At 43.5% G+C, this 20,466-nt stretch overlaps 2 protein-coding genes across 4 annotated transcripts in view; one reads left to right on the top strand and one right to left on the bottom strand.

The window, feature by feature from the left end:
- CBR4 (carbonyl reductase 4) overlaps positions 1-20,466 on the bottom strand; it is a 291,935-nt gene that overhangs the window by 226,548 nt on the left and 44,921 nt on the right. The gene's annotated exons all lie outside the window — the stretch shown is intronic.
- PALLD (palladin, cytoskeletal associated protein) overlaps positions 1-20,466 on the top strand; it is a 215,441-nt gene that overhangs the window by 168,926 nt on the left and 26,049 nt on the right. For 2 of the 3 annotated variants that reach the window (XM_053402876.1, XM_053402877.1), the window contains 4 exons: positions 7,563-8,249; positions 15,229-15,364; positions 16,119-16,220; positions 18,861-19,082. In XM_053402876.1, coding sequence (XP_053258851.1) covers positions 7,563-8,249; positions 15,229-15,364; positions 16,119-16,220; positions 18,861-19,082 — 1,147 coding nt within the window. Of the gene's footprint in view, positions 1-7,562; positions 8,250-15,228; positions 15,365-16,118; positions 16,221-17,904; positions 17,956-18,860; positions 19,083-20,466 lie in introns of all 3 variants that reach the window. The other variant, XM_053402878.1, reaches the window with a different exon arrangement.

Raw genomic sequence — 20,466 nt, 5'->3', positions numbered from 1 at the left:
CTTTTGAAACACTAGAAAATAAGAGTTTCAAAACACCTGAGAGCCTCCTCAAGTACAGGAGTCTTCCCCATTGCAGACAGTCACTAAACATGTGTAGTGCAGCAGTATGAAGGATGGAGGAGCAGAGTTTGCAAGTTTGTGTATGCTGTCTCCTCCTTGCATGTTTCCTTAAACCCTGTTCAGAATGCCTGAAGAAGACTTTTGTTACCAAAGCAGACTATATTCCCCCTCTGCTCATTGAAGGAGTTTAGAGCCAGTATGGTGCAGCGGTTAGAATGTTTGGCTAGGACCTGGGAGACTAGGGTTCAAATCCCTGCTCAGCCAGTGAAACTCACTGAGCCATTCACACACTCTCAGCCCTAACCTATTTCACAGAGTTGTTGTAAGGCTGTGGTCTAAACCACTGAGCCTCTTTTGCTTGCTGAACGGAAGGTTGGCAGTTCAAATCCCTGCAACACAGTGAGCTCCCGTTGCTCTGTCCCAGCTTCTGCCAACCTAGCAATTCGAAAGCATACCAATGCAAGTAGATAAATAGGTACCACTGCGGCAGGAAAGTAAACGGCGTTTCCGTGTGCTCCGGCACTCGTCCCAGTGTCCCATTCTAACAGAGGTTGTCCTGGCCACATTACCCGGAAAGCTGTCTGTGGACAAACGCCAGCTCCTTCAGCCTTAAGTGAGATGAGAGCTGCACCCCATAATCACCTTTGAAACTTGCCGAGGAAGGCTGCTGGGTTTGAGGTCTTCTTTTTGTTATCTTGAATGTTTCCTAAAGGAATCCATTGCCTTTAGACATTTTGTGTTATAGGGAAGATGTTATTAGGTGCAGTTTCTTCCGTTGCAGTACTTCAGTAGTAGAAAAATGACCGTACTTAATTCTTCTCTCCTGTCCCAACTGTTGAAGGAGCCATGAGCTGTGTTGGCATTTGTTTAATTTGATAAAAGTTTTGAATTTAGGCATTTATAATAGCTGAGTTGTGTCTTTGACTTATTGAGCATTTTCTTATTTTTAGCCATCCTTGGCTATCTTAATGGGTGCATGTTTTTGAAGAAATATTATAGTAATATGAAAAATGCTTCCTGTAAATGGAAGAATTGCTGAGAGACATCGCACGTTCTCACCAAGTACTAGTCTTATCACTGCTTCTGGTTTCCTCAGGGCAAACTTTAGCTTGAGGCCTATTTCGCAGATAACAAAATAAAATTGGGAAATGCCGGGTTTCATGTTGATAAGGCAGGAAAGTTGGTAAAAGCAGAAATAGATGAGTATATCCTAAAACAGGCTTCCGTTAATACAGTTGGAATGTCTTTTTGTCTTTCCTAAAAATAAGTTTCCTTTTCAGAACGTATTTGATGAACTCTGTCGTATGGCTACAGTCCAGCACAGGACAAGGCAAGCTTGGAAACATTGAAATCGGGGAGCTTGGCTCTGTGTTAGAGCCTATGTCACTTGGAAAGGCCTGGCCCTAACATTAGGCAGAGTGAGGTGGCAGCCTAAGGCAACTGATTTTTGGTGTCATGAAAGGGCAGCAAATTGTTGGTTGATGAATTATTGTTTTATCCCAACAGGCTTTTGGGAACTCACTGGTTTGTTGGCTTGTTTGCTTGTTTGTTTTACAAGGCTGGATGAGTGAAGTCTTTCTGTGATGTCATGCTGAGTATTAGAATGTTTCCAGGGCCTGGAAGCATGTCATAATAATTCATTCTATAGGTTCTGTGGATAATTTCACCATAAAGTAATCTCTGATCTGCCACCAAATTCAGTTTTGGGCAGAAGTGCTGCATCAATATGAATGAGTCTTGAATTTTATTTTAAAAAATCTCTAGAATGAATGCAGAAGAACTTTTGTAAAAGAAGAAAGTTGAGTCAACTTCAGCCATTATTCTGCAGCAAAATGCATAGTGGTACAAGCTATTCCGGATGTTTCACTGGAATAAAGATGAACAAACATGTACAGGATACCAAGGACAGACTTTTCCAGAACGCAGCACATTGCATTCTTTGAATCACTCACTCTTCTGGGAGAGTGATAGCAAAACTGCATTCTTGTAGGCCTTGCCAAATGTGAGTTCTGGAAGTTGTGCAACATCACTTATCTTGCAGCATTAATCATGTAAGTGGTCTCTTTAACTAAGCCTCAGCAAAGTGCCAGCCTAGAATGATTTTGTATATTCAAAGCTTGCCTTGTGTACAGTTGATGGCTACTGGTATGCATGAATGAGTCAACATAATGCACTGGTGTTCCACGATTTGAAGGAATATGCACAGTAAATACAGAGACATTGTATTGACAGATTGCGGTGCAGGTTGCTGTTTTCCTTTCCAAGGAAGAGGTTTGTGAAGAGCCCTTTCGCCATTGTTTTGATTTACGGCCTGCTTTTTCCCCCAAACAGAAGCCTCCAGCTTGAATTGTGCATTGCTCTTTTCCTCCCCAGCTTCTTGTAACTCTGACGTGCTTAGGTTTTTCAGGCCCTCTGTCGAGCAGTTTTTTCTACAGCTCAGGCCACATGGTCAACGCAGATAACTCAAAATAGAACCACCCTCAAACCGGGACTGCAGTGCGTTTGCTTATGGCTCGTTGCCTTGACTCTGCTGCCTTTCCTGTGCTGTTATCCCCTCTGCCTCATTTGACAGTTAATGTCAGGTTAACGGGGCTGTTCTGCATTATGCACGTGCAGGAATTGCGTGACTCCCATTCCTTAGCCCTTCCGCATACTCCAGATGTGAGGAATCATCTCAGTGGTCTTTACATAGGCTGGGGAGAGGCATATCTCCTGCCCCCTCTCCTTGGTTTGAATTCCTTTGCTGTCTCATTTAACTGTGGTTTAGCATTACAACTATACTAACTGCAGCCGCATTTAGGCATCACATTCACATATTATTGGCTTGCAAAGCCCAAACAATCATTTCTTCTTAGGCTTGAACCGATGTCAGGGTGGTGTGCAAGGGGTGGACAAACTAGGATATCGAGCAATGGTTTGAAGCTGGTTGGGCCACCTGTGCTTTGCTGATTTACGTGTAGGTTCAGAGTTCACTGGCAAACCACAGGTGTTAGGGATGGGCAGGAGCTGAGGAGTGGAGGGATGTGTAGGCAGAGGAAGCAGGTGAAGTGGAAGATGATCCAGGGGAAGGGACCAGTGACTGGTGGGGTGCTGTGCTCCTCGTGAGTCAGCTGCCGGTGGTGGAAGAGGGGAGACAGGAGGAAGAGGCCAGGCAGCCAGAGACAGGGGAGATGGAGACAGGAGAAGAACTGCAGAACGCCTTGGATCCCAGAGAGGAAACTCCCTGGTGCAGCCAAACCAGCTCAGTTTGACTATACAGTGGTACCTCGGGTTACATATGCTTCAGGTTACATACGCTTCAGGTTACATACACTTCAGGTTACACACTCCGCTAACCCAGAAATAGTGCTTCAAGTTAAGAACTTTGCTTCAGGATAAGAACAGAAATCAGGCTCTGGCGGCGTGGCGGCAGCAGCGGGAGGCCCCATTAGCAAAAGTGGTGCTTCAGGTTAAGAAGAGTTTCAGGTTAAGAACGGACCTCTGGAACGAATTAAGTACTTAACCTGAGGTACCAATGTATTTTCAAAGAATATAGCAGGCAGCAAGGCAAGCCCCCCCCCCCGCTTCATTTCAGCAACTGTCTCACCGCAAAGAGGTTTGCATCTGTCACATGTGGCCTGTGGAGCCGAAAAGGTTTCCCACCCCTACCCTAGAGGGTTGTCTTGGGGTCACTGTGACCCTTGTCCCTCCCTTAAGGACACAGTTGGCTCACACCACAGGCCATATTTGCAGTATTCAATCTGCAGAATTTCCAGCGACGTACAGTTTTGCTACATTGCAAATCAAAGCCTGAGAAACTTCCATGTTTGGGCTCAGCAGCTTTGTGCCAAACCCAGCTTCCAGTGCAGATGGCACTGTCGAATGCATATTAGATTCTTCTGGTGAGTGGTAGATAAACGTTGCTATTCAGTCGGTTGATAATCTGCAACACTTATTAGAGGCGGAATACTCACAACTTCTACTTCTCAATGTAGCGGGCCTAAAGGAAGCAAGCATTTTCAGTTTCCTACCATTAAAGACAAGCCTTGCACAACTGGTTTCATAAATCAACTGCGTGACATCCTTGTAATCCAATGAAAGTGCTTTAGAAGGGAAAGGACAAAAAAAAAATGTTCTTAATTCTGCTTAATTACAGTACCACTGTCAGCCAGCCAAGCAGATTTGATGACACATAAATCCCAACTGATATAAACAGGAGCCGTGCTGGAGCTTGTCATTTCAGTTCAGTCCCGTGGCTTGTGCCCCACTTGTAAATTGTAAATTACTTCCAGTGGGTCCTCCCTGAAGAATTTTTCTATTGTAAGAGCAGATGTTACTCTTAAGGAATGGCTCAGATGTTGCTTCACTCCTGACTCCCATTAATCCGAAGCAACATTGCCAGGGTGGCCCATCACCCAGGGCGATGGGAATTGTAGTCCAGTTACAGCTGCAGGACCATAGGTTCCCCATCCCTGTCTGATGTTGGGGATATAAAAACTGCCTTATAGCATGTCAGGCCACTGGCCCATCTAGCTTAGTATTGTCTACACAAGGGGTGGGAGACCATCTTGGTCAGGCAGGCCGGATCCCAAAGTGGTGGTGCTGTGGTCCAAACCACTGAGCCTCCTGGGCTTTGCCAATCAGAAGGGTGGCGGTTCAAATCCCCATGGCGGGGTGAGTTCCCATTGCTCTGTCCCAGCTCCTGCCAACCTAGCAGTTTGAAAGCACACCAGTGCAAGTAGTTAAATAGATACCGCTGTGGTGGGAAGGTAAACGGTGTTTCCGTGCGCTCTGGTTTCTGTCACTGTGTTCCATTGCACCAGAAGCGGTTTTAGTCATGCTGGCCACATGACCCGGAAATGCTGTCTGTGGACAAACGCCAGCTCCCTCGGCCTGAAAGCAAGATGACCACCACAACCCCATAGTCACCTTTGACTGGACTTAACCGCCCAGGGGTAATTTACCTTTTTTAAAGCTTTTTTACACGTCCACAGATCTCTGTTTTTGACAGGTGGGTGGATGTTAGGTGGAGCTGTGCCCACCAGAAGCCAGCAAGACTTGCATTCGGTGCTGCATTTAAACAGAGCTTAACGTAGGCCATGCTGTCAAGGAACACTTGGGATCACACTCTTAAGCTTGCAACAGGGGTCAGTGCCACTCGGGAGCTCTGATTGGGATCTGCTGAGTGGAACCAATCCAAGCTGGGCTTCTGTATTCACCGCCATGGCCATGATCTGCACCTAATGACAAGTGAGTGACAGGAGGGCGTGGCTAGACAAAATGGCTGCATAGGCCCAATTGACAGGCCTAGGACCTCCATCCCTCTTCTACACTAACTGGCAGGGGCTCTCCAAAGTACAGTCAGGGTGTCTTTCCTTGCCCTGAGTGGAAATGCCAGTGCTCTACCACTCAGCTACAGCCCTTCTCCTCGCCGTTAATTGTGACAGACCCAACCTCGCCCTAACTGCATGTTTTAGGTTGGAAGCCTTTGTATTTACGTAACATTTGCCATGTGTGTGGGAAGAATATTCTCTTCAGAGTCAGCTACTAGATGACTACTGCTTTTGCGCATCTGCTAGGCTGCAACAGTCAAGACCACATAATATATGAGACTTCACTTGCAGGGCAATATCCAGGCCAAGATTTTAAAGTTGTCAGCTATGATATAAATATTTATAGGGCAGATATACTAAAAGAGAAAAAGGTGTGCACACATAATAATATTAAAAGGAAAAGAACAGCATCTGGAACATTTAGGACTATTTGTGGCTTTCTAGCTGTGATAGACAGCATGTAAACAAGACGGATGAATCTTCCAATAAAGACCACACAAGGATAAAGCTGATATTTGCTTGGATTGAGGTTTTGTTGAGAATGTAGCATTGCTACAGAAGAGCAGCTGTAGCCCTTTGAGTGCATGGGTGTGAACTTGCATATAATACTTGCTAAAATAGTTTGCGTGCATTATGTGGCACAGTGGCTGGCCGCTGTCCCATGCACAAATATTTAGAAGTTTCCACTATAAACACACACACACACACACACACACACACACACACACACAGACTCTGTAGCTTCCATGGCTTCTTCCTTTCACTCAAATCCAACAATAACCCCCTACCCTATCCTGCCTGAAACTGTTGTTTAAGCCATTCATGTTCTTATTGTAAACCTTTTGCGGGGGGCGACCCTATTTTAAAGCTTAGGTGAAGTAAAGCACCCCAGGTGGTGGTGCGGTCCTACTTGTTCCACCCTTGCTCTGAGCCTGGGGCAGGTTACACAGGAAGCAGGCATTCACCAAATGTGCCAACTTCAAGGGAGATAGGAAATCTTCTCTTGTTTAAGCCCTGGAGAGTCCAATATAGATGTGTGGAAATAACTAAATACAAGTTAAAGAGTTTGGGGTGGGCTTTTTTTGCACAGCCTTGTGTTTAAGCTCTTGCATGGTTGCTAGAGGTGGAAAGGAACCGCATCCAGGGAAGGGAGTGCATTGCGGGAGGTGGGGTGGAGCATGCCTTGCCCCCTCCATCAGCCCATGTTTCTATCCTGGACAAGGCCCTTTCCTGTACCTGCAACATGGAAATATAGCAGGGCGAGTGGAGGAGGTACTAAGTCCATCAGGCCCTTTTATGACTTACAAGCAGACTAATGATTGGTTGGTTTGCAGGTTAGGCTTCTGTGAACTTAGTAAGCATGAGTAGGATTGGACTGTAAAGCCAGCTCTGTTCAGTGGGACCAACTCCCAAGTCAGTGCGCATAGGATCGCAGCCGTATATAAAGAGCTGATGATGTTGCTGCATTCTGTCATGTGTTTCATTGTTTTGTGATAGCAATATTATTTTTGGCATTCACAATGAATTTTTGCAGGGTAGTAAATCTTTTTTTCATCATAAGGAAGCTGAGAACAATATTTCCTGGAATGAGATTATTGTCTCAGCTAATCTGGTACATAGGTGTGTTTGTTTGTTTATTGTGCATTTATATTTAAGCATTCCTTAGTTTTGGTTTGTATCATTTGTACTGCTAACTTCGGGGGGGCATTATTTAAAAGCTCTGGTTCACACGCAGATAAGGGTGTGGTACAGCTATAATGGTTACGAGAGGGGAAATTGTCTGTATCTTCCCCCATGTCCACTTCCATTTGCAGATTCTCTCTGTTTCTGCCATTGCTGCCAGGTCTTCACCATGGTTAAAGCATCTATGCTCACCTTAACCATGGTTATCACTATGCAAGGTACCTTTCCATCAGGATTTGGAAAAAAACAGCTTCAAGTCCTTGTAACAGTGGTAATTCTGTCTAGCTTGGTGCAGGTGCAGCCTATAATCAAGAAAGGAGGCAAAGAATTTACACATGGCAGGGTATAAGCTGGGATTCCCATGGCCCACTTCTCATCTGCTAACAGGGAATGTAGGTCAAGAATGTTTATCCGCATAGGACCAAACTGGCATTTCTCTTTTTGTTGTTGGCATTGTTCACAACACAACACAAAATTAAATTTGTTTTCTCCTGTTTTTAAATACAGGGACCCTCTAAGGCTTCAGCAGCTGCAAAACCAAATCCGACTGGAAAAAGAATCTGCCCAGTGGTGCCCTCAGCAGCAAGCTGGTTTCCATCAGACTCTGCCCTTGTCTCCAACTTTCCCCCCTCCACCTTCATTCCAAGAACTTGAGTCAAGTCACTCTGCCACTTCTCCTGGGCAAATGAGCGTTCTGAACTCCCATTCTGCTCCCGCCATGCAGTCATCCGGCTCCTTCAACTATGCCCGTCCTAAGCAGTTCATTGCTGCGCAGAACATCAGCCCTGCTTCCAGCTACGTGACTCCTTCCTCCGGATCTTCAACATCAAGCCTTCCATCTCCCATGTCTCCAACAGCTTCTCAGAAACAATTTGGCAGAACATCTGCTCCCTCTTTCTCTCAGCCATTTGCTCCGGAGGGGGAGTACCCGTGGTCTCCTTCTCCACCGCCTCCACCTCCACCAGTTTTCAGTCCAACATCATCTTTTCCAGCCGCCGATTTCTTTCCACTGCCGCCACCTCCACCACCTCCTCTCCCGACTTCTGTCCCTTCACCCTCTGGCAGCCTTTCTCCAACATCAAGGTTTTCAAACTCCGGCCAGTCCCCAGCTGCCTTCCTCAGCTCCATGCTGCCATCCCAGCCAACTCCCATCTCTGTCAACGCACTAGGACTTCCAAAAGGCGTCACACCGCCGTAAGTATCAATGTTTGGTGGACTTCTCAAAACAATGATTTATTAGTCTTGGTTTTACTTGTAGCGCTTTGCTTTTTGTAGGCACCTCCATGACTTTCTCCATAGTTAACGTATTATTCCAGTAGGATATCTCTCAGAGCACATTTGTATGGCAGGTATCTCAGCCATCATGCATGGTCTTCTACCAGCATTCATCCCCACCCCCCTCAGTCCATTGCAGTTAAAAGCCCTGGTACCTTCAGACTGTTGTCCTTTCTTACATGCACATGGTTGTTGGCTGCTGCTCTTATATATCTATAGCCAACTACCTTTCCTCCTCGGCCTAGAATAGGAAGTTGCATTTGAAGGGCAGTCAAGAGTAGTAGTCGATCCACAGAGTCCTCATTGCCCACCAGTTGCTGGCTTCAAAATAATTTCCAGACTTCACCTAGTCTTTCCTTTCCCTTGGTCCACCCTCCTGAGATGACTAAAGTTATTGTTATACTCTGGGTCCCTGTCCTTGGCAACATTACAACGTCTCATTTTTGCCACTCCCTTCTAAGAAGGTAGGTATGTGTGTCTATGTCCAAACATGCAGTATGTGAAACAGCTGGGAAGGGATGGCGCTGGGCACCATTCTGAGCCAACCAGCAGAGCAATAACTGGCCAGATGTATATTTGGAAGGCCTGTGATTGCCAGTATAATCTCTTATTTCTACTCTTATCACTTAAAAAGGTAAAGGTAAAGGACCCCTGACAGTTAAGTCAAGTCGCGAACGACTCTGGGGTTGTGGCGCTCATCTCGCTTTACTGGCCGAGGAAGCCGACATTTGTCCACAGACAGCTTTTCTGGGTCATGTGGCCAGCATGACTAAGCCGCTTCTGGTGAAACCAAAGAGCGCACGGAAACGCCGTTTACCTTCCCGCCAGAGCGGTACCTATTTATCTACTTGCACTTTGATGTGCTTTCGAACTGCTAGGTTGGCAGGAGCTGGGACTGAGCAACGGGCGCTCACCCCGTCACGGGGATTGGAACCACCGACCTTCCGATTGGCAAGCCCTAGGCTCTGTGGTTTAGACCACAGTTCCACCCACGTCCCTGCTCCTATTACTTAGGATTCTGCTAATTGTGGCCATTGGGCTTTTGAACTCTTATACTGGAGTAGAGCCTTGATCCCAGCGTCTCCCCCTTCCCCACCCTGACAATAATCAGTACTGCAGAAAGCTTAACCAGGAAAGATAATGTAGATTATTTTGAACCACTGCAGAGATAAAGAGCCTCATTGGCCTCCTTTGACACCACATTCCATATGGCCTTGGTCAGACCTTCCCTTTCAGTCTTCAGGTCTTTTCCCACACAGTGCCTTTTTGCACCTAACATTGTTCAGCTGTGGCCTGTTGTTTAAAAGGTCAAAAGCTCATTTGGTTTCAGCTCCCCTCCTCCTTACTTCCCGGTGGCTGTTTCTACCTGGCACAAAGTCTAAGGAGTTAATAGCAAACATGTCCTCCACATTTGGGGGGGGGAAGTTGAGGAAATAATGGATGAAAACTCACTATAGCTAAATAGAAGAATGGAATCAACTTGAAGCCAAAGGAGACATCGTGATTTCCCATGAAACCAAAGTTTTATAGAGCTCTCAATCAAGGCTCAGTAACATTTGTTCCCGAACATGTGGCATGGGAACATGAGCAATAAATATCACATAAACATTTCAACCCGAAGGAGCTTCATTTTTGTGAATTAGAGGCCTCTGTAGATTGTGGATTTGGCAGCATTGCCGGAACCATCATTGTTCAAGTGAACATCTTCCAGTTGGACAGCTTTAAAGTGCTAGATTGCCAGCATATAGGTTTAGGCATTCCAGAATCTTGCGTTTTTAAAAACACACACAACCAAAACCTATGTTTCTAAAGGTTTGTTTACTGCATGCAGAAAACATTTAGAAATAGCAACTTGGATACATAATAAAAACCAGTTAAACAATTGCTTAACTTGAGAAATACGTGCAAAATTGAAGAGTATGCAAGAAGGCCTGGAAATAGAATGCACCGCCAATGAGCGGGCTGTGGCAATCCCTGGCAAAATTCCTGGAGCCCATCCAGCCCTCTTGCTGTCCACAGAGATCTGTGAATTTGCTTCATAGACATAGTTTTTCCTGCCCTCCTCTGAAACTCCCTCCGGGCTTTGGGTAGAATAGTTTAAAGAGAGTGGTGTGTCCCGCTGGTCAGCTGATTTGTGGGATGTTGCTCCCGTTTTAATGAACTAGCATTTGGGTTGTCCCTTCCATTTCAGGCTACTATGCTCCTTGTCCACAACCTTAGCTGTTGCTGTCCCTTCCTTCTGTCTACAAGTGGTTATCACGTACAGCAGAGATTGCTGCTTCCTATCTATGCTGTGGGTCTGGTTGCCTTGAATCAGAAGATGCTGAGTGCATTTTTCAGTTGCATCAAAAACAAATTGCAGGCCTTAATGCCTATTTTTCTTCTCTCTGATTGACTGTGTTCATTACAGCCACCAGGTACATACATAGCTGGATCTATTTCCTAGTCCTCTTCAGATCAGTACAACCATGTAGCAGAATCCCAAACTGATTCTGTTTCGTTCCTTTCTGTTCATATGAAAGTGCAGTTTAATTGTATCTCTAAAGGCAAATCCAAATTCTCTCTCTATTTACATTTGTGGAGTCGCATGATTGAGCCTGAAAGCACAGCTGGCTCATAAGGAGTCTCTGCAAATATACAGTACATAACCACTAGAAAGAGAATGTAGAGTTAGTCATCAGTCCATGGCTAGACTGGAATCCCTTGCAACGTCAGAGGACAGGAGAATGCATTTTCAGCTTGTGAGTATGTCAGCTTGAAAGAGGGATAGAAGCAGGATTTGTGCAAGATTGGTTGTTCACATTCTTTGGTGAAACTCTGAATGTTCACAGAGAATCCTGCTGTGTGCATAACTCCCAGCAGTAATGGCTCTGAGTAGGAACAGCCAGCCCCAAACATAATAAAAGCCTTTAAAATGTAAAAGAAAACATTGCTTTGGAATGGGCATTGTTTACACATTCCAAAATTACCATTAGATTTCTTTTCTTTTCTTGCTGATGTTAAATTTAATTGCTGTTTCCATGTTCTTCAAAGCAGTCAATCAAATATGAAAGATCTATGGGAATTGAGAGGATTAAGGAATGTTATGTGGCGGGGGGGGGAAAGAGGTTGCATTTATTTGAGTGGAAGCAGCTGGTTGTCTCATCTAAATGTGCTTTTTTGAATTTGATTTTGCTTCGGTAACTACCAAGTCACCCAGTGTCCACTGGTTTTTATCATTTCCTTTCATTGATCAAGGATGCTCATAAGCAATATGAAAGGAAGACAATACATCATGCTGCTAAGCAATTCATTAAGCAGCATATCCCACCTTCTAAGTGAAGCTGGCTGATCTGCTGTACAAAAGACTTCTGCCATAAATGTGTGCATGCACATGATGTCACAGATAATGGCTTCAGTTGACTAATGCAGTCTTTTGTGCACAAGCCCTTTGCCAGCTGTAGTAAAAGTGCCCAACACACTAACTCAAAGCTACAATATCCCATACATATTGGGTTGCAGCCAACGTCTTGATTACAAGAGGCAGTTTGAGCTCTTGATCTCTTCCTTTCCCCGCATTTTTTTGGCGGAGGGTTGTTGGGGAGTCCTGACTCACATAGCCTTCAGTAACAGCAGTTTGGGCTCCAACAACTTTTTCTTCTTCGTGCTCCTCCTTATCTATTGGAAACAAAACCAAAATATGGACACTTTTTAAGGTTTGGGGTTGTTGTTTTTTATTATACCAAAGCAGAATACATTTGTGGGTGTAGCAGCAGTACTGACACACTTGAAGGAAAAACAAAAAAAATTTTTTTTCCTTCCAGTAGCACCTTAAAGACCAACTAAGTTAGTTCTTGGTATGAGCTTTCGTGTGCATGCACACTTCTTCAGATACACGGCTACCTTTCTGTAACTGACACTTGAAGGAAGCGAGGCATTAAGAACATTGTTGTCCTCAGTCCCATTTGGCACCTTAATAAATCCTGTTCTGAAAGTGAATCCTGAAGACAGGACAAAAGCCTGGCTGGAACACAGGTTTTAGCCAGAATACTCTGAAGCTGCTGCTTCACAATAAACATGGGTGATTCCCCATAGTTGCACTTGTCCCAACTTTTATCAAATATCTCTGAGAAACTTCATAGTGGCTCACCCCGCCCCTGCCATGTTATTTTGTAGACAGATACTATGAAGAGCAATGTAAGTGTTATCCACAGTTATGTTCAGTATTTGCATAACATAAATTGATTTTATTAAATTTGCCCAGAGTTATGAAGGACGCAAGCAGATCTTTGTCCAGATGCGCCAAGTCTCATTCATAATCCGGATGGAGTGCTGTGGGTTACTCATCAATAAGCATTGGCCAGTAATTTGGCTTAATGGGAAGCCAGGGATGCCAACTTGAATAAAATGTAGGGGGGGCAGGTAAGCCCCACCTCACATAATTGATCACATAATGTGGCATGCACACATCATTTGAACGGCAATGCCCATCAACCTTGGAGGAGCCTGACCCCCTCAAAAAATTTGGGGGGGGGGAGCTGAAGGGACCTCGTCCCCTAGGAGTTGGCTCCTATGATGGGAAAGGAGGCACTCTCCAGGTTGGCACAGTAGCCAAAAGGACTGACCTCTTCTACCTTGACAAATGGTTGCATCTGGAAGGGTTTATTTCCCATATGCTTTTTATCTACTTCTATTTCTAAGTGATTGCTGCAGTAAAAACATTTTTCTAATGACAAGTGACCTGCTGTCAGTCTCAACTAAACAAAGCTACAAAGCATATGTCATACTCTATTGAGAGAGAGGGAAGGGTGCCCTGCCTTATTTACTCAGGGTCTTTTGGTAGGGCACAAGCCAACCGTTTGCTGCTTTTGGCTTACTGAGCTGGCTAGAGGCCTATGCACTTGCCATGTTAGAATGGGGTCTCATGGGTGATTGAAGTTAATGCAAGTTTACTCTTTAATGGGAATTTTGTTTTGTTTTTGGTAAGTTTTGGATAATATCCAATAGCTGAAAAACATAGTTGGTTTTATTTTCCCTAAACTTGTATATTTATTTTATATTTTTTAAAAAAATACGTTGCTTTTTGGTTTAGATAAAAAGGGCTCAGGCGGTGGTATTGAGGTTCTTTTTTAGATACCAAAGAACACAAGTTCCATTTATGTGAAATTCAGGAAAAGGCTTTGAACAAATAAATTACAATAGATTTTGCTTAATATGGGGTTATGTGTATGGATTAAAAGAAAAAAAACGTGAACATTAATATCAGTGTAACACTCTTATTTCCAAAAGATCTTTTAGAGTATATTGTAGCTTATAATTCTCTTAATTTCATTAATAATTATCCAGAATGGTTGCAGAGTGGAATACAGTAATCACTTGTGGTTATGTTCCCTTTCAGTTCACTTCCCTTTCAGCTAAGGGAAAGTTGTCTTTCCAGCAGTGGAGATCAGTATCTTTACGGTTCTGGTCTTATTTGGAGTCATATACCAGCAACATGTTCTTTTTAAATTTGGATTTGGCAGATGCAGCATAATGTCATTGGTCTTGTTTGCTTGTCACATTAAGCCAAACAGTGCAATTCTGTTGGTACACTGTCAGAAGAAAATTATAGCTGCTTTGCACCTTCTTGGCTCCTGCTGTTGCTACACTGCCAGTAGCTGAGCCATGGTTTGGCTTAGCATTATGTGTGAACCCAAGCTTGTGTTTTGACTCCCTACAAACAGACCACAAGCAGTAAGCCAAAGACAAACCTTGGTTTGTTTGGAGTTCATAAGTAATGCAAAGCCAAACCATGGCTTAGCTCTCAATAGCGCGGCAGGAAGAGGAGTGAAGTGGCCCTGATTTTGTAACTGTATCCCAGCACACTTGCCCATTCAGGCTTACCCAAATTGTGTTATGCACAATCCAGGCAATTTGTGTGCTAATTTTGAATTCATTGTTTCCAGTGAATATGTTTATATCTCCCACATTTTGTACAGATTTGGAAAAAAAATGTTTTGATAGACAAAGCTATAATAACAACAACAACAACAACAACAACAACAACAACAACAACAACAACAACAATTTATTATTTATACCCCACCCATCTGTCTGGGCTTCCCCAGCTACTCTGGGCGGCTCCCAACAGAATACTAAAAACACGATAAAACATCAAACATTAAAAACTTCCCTAAACAGGGTTGCCCACAGATGCCTTCCAAAAGTCAGATAGTTGTTTATTTCCTTGACATCTGATGGGAGGGCGTTCCACAGGGCAGGCATCACTACCGAGAAGGCCCTCAGCCTGGTTCTGTAGGTCATGCTAAGAAACAGATTAATAAGAACCTCCCTGCTCTGGCACCCCACCCCAAGTTCTTACATGAACATAACAATTACATGTGCTCTGCCCATTTATTTGTAATTTTGTAAGTAGGATTTTATATATTGTTTGTGGTACGTTCAAGCAAATTACAGATACTGAGCCTACATGGAGTTTGAAATATTGCTATTCTAACTGATTTGAAGCTTTCTTCTTATCAACACACACACATCGTGTAAATCTTCAAGGAGAAGGTTTCACTTATTCATTCTAGAAAGAAATGAGTAATACCAGCTAGTTGCCAACACTGGGGCTGGCATTGTTGGGGACCTGCCAAGGATCATACCACTAAAGGGGCCCCACTGTCAACCTCTTCCTGGTCCTGGTGGTCCTCCTTGCTGTCACTGCTTGTTCATCTGACCAGAGTGAGGTGATAGGTGTAATTGCTTGCCTTGGTCTCTCCCTCTGGATGGTTTTATTGATTGGAGGACAAGTGAACAGGGAGTGGGAAGAGGAGCAAGATGGAGATGGTGCGTGAAACCATAATACTCTGGGGTAACTGATCTCTCTTTGTATAGCACCCACAGTGTCTGTAAATTATCTATGTTTTCTTTGCAGTGGATTTCCAAAGAAAACAGGCAGAACTGCTAGGATTGCATCTGATGAAGAAATTCAGGGCACAAAAGATGCTGTTATTCAGGACCTGGAAAGAAAGCTTCGCTTCAAAGAAGACTTACTGAACAATGGCCAACCAGTACGTAGCAGTAAGATCTTTATTGACAAAAATCAGTAGAGCCACATATTTGGTTTGGAGACACTTACAGTCGTACCTTGGATCCCGAACGCCTTGCGAGTCGAACATTTCGGCTCCCGGACACTGCAAACCCGGAAGTGAGTTTTCCGGTTTGCGAACGTTCTTTAGAACCCAAACGTCCTGACGTGAGTTCCTGCAGCCAGTCAGAAGCTGCACCTTGGTTTCCAAATGTTTTGGAATTCAAACAGACTTCCAGAATGGATTCTGTTTGACTTCCGAGGTACCACTGTATTTTGGTTTTAATGTGTAGAATACAGCACATGGAACGGGGCAAAGCACAGTTGTAAACTGGCAAAATAGACCTTGAAGTAAAGCAGACACTGCAGAAGAAGAGAAATAATAGATGTGTAGTCTTACAATGGGTTGGAATCAGAGGTTCCCTTCCTCTGACAGGAGAGTCTTACTCCAATGAAAATAGCTTTTGAAGCCAACTTACTCTAAAACTTGTTGCTCAGATTAACGGCATGTAAAACTACAGAAGATAGGCTTCCTTTACGTACTTTATATAAGAGCATTTGCATAGGGGCTGTAAGGGTAAAATGTCCCTCCAGTTTTTGTTCAGGGGGGGGGGAAGTACTCTAGGGCATGAGCAAGTCTCAGAACTGACTCCTGTAATGAAGTTGCTGTTTGCTGTGTTGCCCATCTGCTTATCAGTAACTGATGCTAATTTCTCTTTCTCTTTCCTTTTGTTTAGAAGTTAACCTACGAGGAGAAGATGGCTCGTCGACTGCTAGGTGCTGACAGCGCTGCAACCGTATTTAATATTCAAGAGCCGGAAGAAGAACTGGCAGGACAGGTGCGGCTACGTAGCTTTGCACTTGCACAGTAAAAATAGCCAGTTTATTTCTCTTGGTTCTCTCTGCCTGCTTGTTTGAGGGCTGATTGAAAGCATTGGTTTTTTGCAGTAAAGGGAATCATGCCTGACTTGGGTTTTAGGCTTATACCGTGGATTATTGCTGAAGGAGGCATTCTTAATGCCCCCACAACTGATTCATGGCTGCCTGAATGGAGTTTCCTTCTTTACGTGAAGGAAAAATAGACCAAGGTCTAGAGGGTTTAACCAGATTATCAATGTGCATCTTAGCTGCACTTGAATCCCATAATAGCATGCTATCCAGTATGCCCATAATGCTGTGCTTCTGTTTTAGAAAAGGATTTTGATGCACATTCCAACTCTTGATAATATAGTCATCAAAGGACTCAATGAAATTTATTTTTAATGCCAAAAGTGTGCCGAATAGTTCTTGCCTTAGTCAGCCTCTCCAGTGTGACAGATATTCTAGACATTCTATCATCCACATGAATATGCATAACTGGTGCTTTTTTCTTTTAAAAAAATGTTTTGGGGTACTCTCATTTTGACTGAAGAGAATCACCATTTTATAGTTCAAATTGGGAAAAATAAATGCAGTAAATGGCCCAAAGTACAAAGATTCACAATAGGGGTATGCGTACCCCTGCGTCCCCCCAGAAAAAAAGCACTGTGCATAACGTTCCACTAACATGGAAAAATGTTTATTTTCTCTGCCATTTCCCCTATGCCATTAGTCCCTCTGGGGCTTCCTCCCATTTTTTGTATATGTAGGAAGGAATGGATAGTGCCATTCTCTTCTTGAAGGTCATAGAAGTGCTCCTGTATGTACTTCAGTAGCCAGTACAATAGGTGAGGGAGACAACCAGTCCTTAAACCAGGATAGCTAACCTGTTTCTCTGTGGGTATTCCTGGACTAGAACTCCCATCATCCCTGACCATTGCCCATTCTGGGGCTGCTGGGTATTTAAATCCAACACTATCTGAAGAGCCACAGGTTATATCCATGAAGGAGACAATGATGAAAAATCCAAGAAAGTCCAAAGCTTTGATTAGGAAGTATACGAAAAGCCTTCACCAAAGAAACATGGATGTAGGCCCATCGGTTAAATTAACTACATGCATAATTTTAAGGGGTGGGGGGGACCTGAAGACTTTATGGGATGCCTAGACTGTGTCTGCTGGAAGAACTATTATGGTTGGGGCAATTGTTTAATCATACAGATGGATGCATGATTCCTCTTACATTGGCAAAACTGTGACATCTGAAGTTAGCCTGAACAAGAGAATAAAATCATGTAAATAAGGGTGATTTAGTCATGAGCAATATTTTAAACAAGACAAAGTGCTTTCTCCTCACAGGATAAGGTGGAAGTGAAATTTTAACATCTTCTCCTTTCTAGCCCCTTCTTTCCTTCTGATCTTTCACTGTCTCAAGATAAACCACAGTCTCTGCATCTTGTCATCATTTTTGCTTCATCAATAGGTAATCTGCACTTTTGGATACAACCCAGGTCCAGAAGTGAGATGAAAAGTTGGAATAACTTTGAAAAAATTATTTTTAGTTGAACTTGGCAATCTGAACATGTGGCGCATTCTGATGAGTTCTCTCGGGCTGGAGTTGAGTCTCCTTACTTTCGGTGTTATCTTCTTTTTCTGCCTTTTGCAGGGAAGTGGCTCTCTCAGTGCTTCTGTAGTGACTCCCAAGGATGCCCAAAAGGTTTCGCTTCTCTTCTTTTTTCTTGACTTGCTGTCTGCTGACTTGTTTGTTTTCTGATGTCTTTTCCTTTCCTGACTTTACAAATTTCTGTTTCCATAAATTTATCTCTTTCTTTGTTATGCACAGTTTTTTAATGTTTGTGGCTAACATTTTAAAGCTTTGCTGTGCTGTGCTGTATGGCCAGACCTTATTTTATTTATGTGATACATTTATTGGATGGTAGCCACCAAGAGCAAGTTATCCTGCATTAACTTGACATCTAAAGGGATGACTGTCAGTAGCTAATCTGAATGGAAGAATGTAGTGTTGAATTCTACCTGTTGTCTAAATGAATTCCTTGTTGGCGCATGTAAGAAGGTATCCAGCTGAATTTCAAAGTATTCTAACATTTCTATTGCATGCAACCATCTCCCTCCCTTTCTGAATTTGGCACTTCAGGTGGCTTTTATTGAGAAAACAATAAATAATGGGAGGACATGGAATGTGACCACGTGGTAGATCCTTGCACAATTTCCCAATCTCCAGCTGTACCATAAATTCACTGTTACCATATGCAATTCCTTTCCCAATGCAGGAAGATCGTAATACTGGATTTACCATACTGCTATTCTATCTGCACAAGCATTCCAATTTGCCCCATGAAATTTTTGGAGGTGTGGTGGGAGAAGATGCCCCATTGCACAAATGGAAGTCCTTGTTCTGGGCTTCTGCTGACAAGGCTAGGTAGATGAATCCCACCCAGAGATTCTTATGTTTTACATTCAAGAATACAGTTTTCTACTTTAAGTGCAATCCTAATGGATTTTGTAATTATAGATAGATAGATAGATAGATAGATAGATATAGATATATGAAGAATGAAGTTAACTAACTGGAAACTTAGCTGAGCTTTTCTTGTTTGGTAGGAATACAAAGTCTCCAGCTTTGAGCAGAGGCTGATCAGTGAGATTGAGTTTCGGCTGGAGAGATCTCCTGTAGAAGAGTCTGATGATGAGGTCGAGCATGGAGAAGAAGACCCGGAGAACAGTGTGGCACCGTATTTTGAGATGAAGCTGAAGCACTACAAAATATTTGAAGGAATGCCAGTCACCTTCACCTGCAGAGTGGCTGGAAACCCAAACCCAAAGGTAAGAGAAAAGAAACTTGATTGGAGGTGTACACAAAGTGTCAGTGGGCTTTCGATTGAAACATAGAATCATAGAGGTTGATGGGACCCTGATGATCATCTAGTCCAACCCTCTGCAATGCAAGGAATTGTCATGTAATTCTACTCAATATTGATCCAAAGCAGAACTCCATTGTATAGTTAGCAGAGTAAAAACTTAAACACGTTGCAGGATTCCCAAAAAAGACCAGAGGCAATTAATATTTCATCCAGCAGAGCTTTACTGCTACTGAAGGCAAATGAGCATAATGGTCACAAATCCAATACATTCAGGATTGGCCCAGTCCATAAGAAATCCAGTTGCAGCAGACTTAACTTAAAGTTCTAAGTCTAAAACCTTAACACTAAGCATACGATGTACAAAACACCACACCAGAAGGAAGAGAGGTAGAAAAAGAGAAAGTGAAACTCCTACTTGCTTTACATTTATAGTCAGCATTACCTTGACAAAAACAGATAAGGGAACCAGTTTAAGTCAGCTGTACTCAGTTTCTCTGAAGGAATAATGCAAACACCATGAACGCTCTGCTGGTTTCTTTCACGCAGAGAAGTTTCCAGAACCCTCTTGAATTAAGGAGAATAGGAAAGATCAGATCAATACTTTCTGTACTTAGAAATGCAAACTGACAGGAATATGCACCTGTCCCTTACAGAAATTGAACCTGCAACCTTGGCATTACCAGCACCATGCTCTGTACAATTTCTCTTTTGGTTAAATGTGCTCAGCAGTTCACACAAATGGAGCCTATGGTCGCCAAATTTCACCCTGTGGCAGCTTTCAGCTCCCAGTGCAGTGGCCATGTAATACCAGAGCTCAGGTTGTATGTGCCTTTCAAGGCTCTTCTCACAACTCGGTGGAACTGGAAGGTGTGACCGTTTACCATCTGATATCTCGAGAAATGCATCCTTGTGGTAAACAAAGCTGTTTGGGGATCCTATCATGTGGAACTTTGTGGAGCGAAAAGCCCATACAAGGCATCATGGCATTCTTCGATCATGGGGAATGAGATGTGTTTGCTGAGTACCTAATTAGGCCTATGAATTTGGAGTTTTCCTTCCTGCGGGCTCTTGTTGTCATCCACTTGGTGTCAATAGCAGTGGTCAACTATGCCTAGAATTACGAACCCTGGCAGAAACATAGTGGCCAAGAACTTCCCAGAACCACTACCGTGGTTTTCGGAAGTCTCATCTCTCTTCCCATGACAATATATGTTCTGAAACTGGGGCCAATTATTCACCCTGAGTCATTCCAAATGGCAGAGCCAAGAATCGTTTGTATCAGAGGAATGCTTTCTTTCTACTCTTCGCATATTTGTTGAGAATGGTTTGCCATGGAGATAGGGAAT

The sequence above is a fragment of the Podarcis raffonei genome, chromosome 9, assembly GCF_027172205.1.
Source record: "Podarcis raffonei isolate rPodRaf1 chromosome 9, rPodRaf1.pri, whole genome shotgun sequence".
NCBI classification, from domain to species: Eukaryota; Metazoa; Chordata; class Lepidosauria; order Squamata; family Lacertidae; genus Podarcis; species Podarcis raffonei.
The sequence above is the reverse complement of the archived record's forward strand: the minus strand, read 5'-3'. Positions and strand labels throughout refer to the sequence as shown.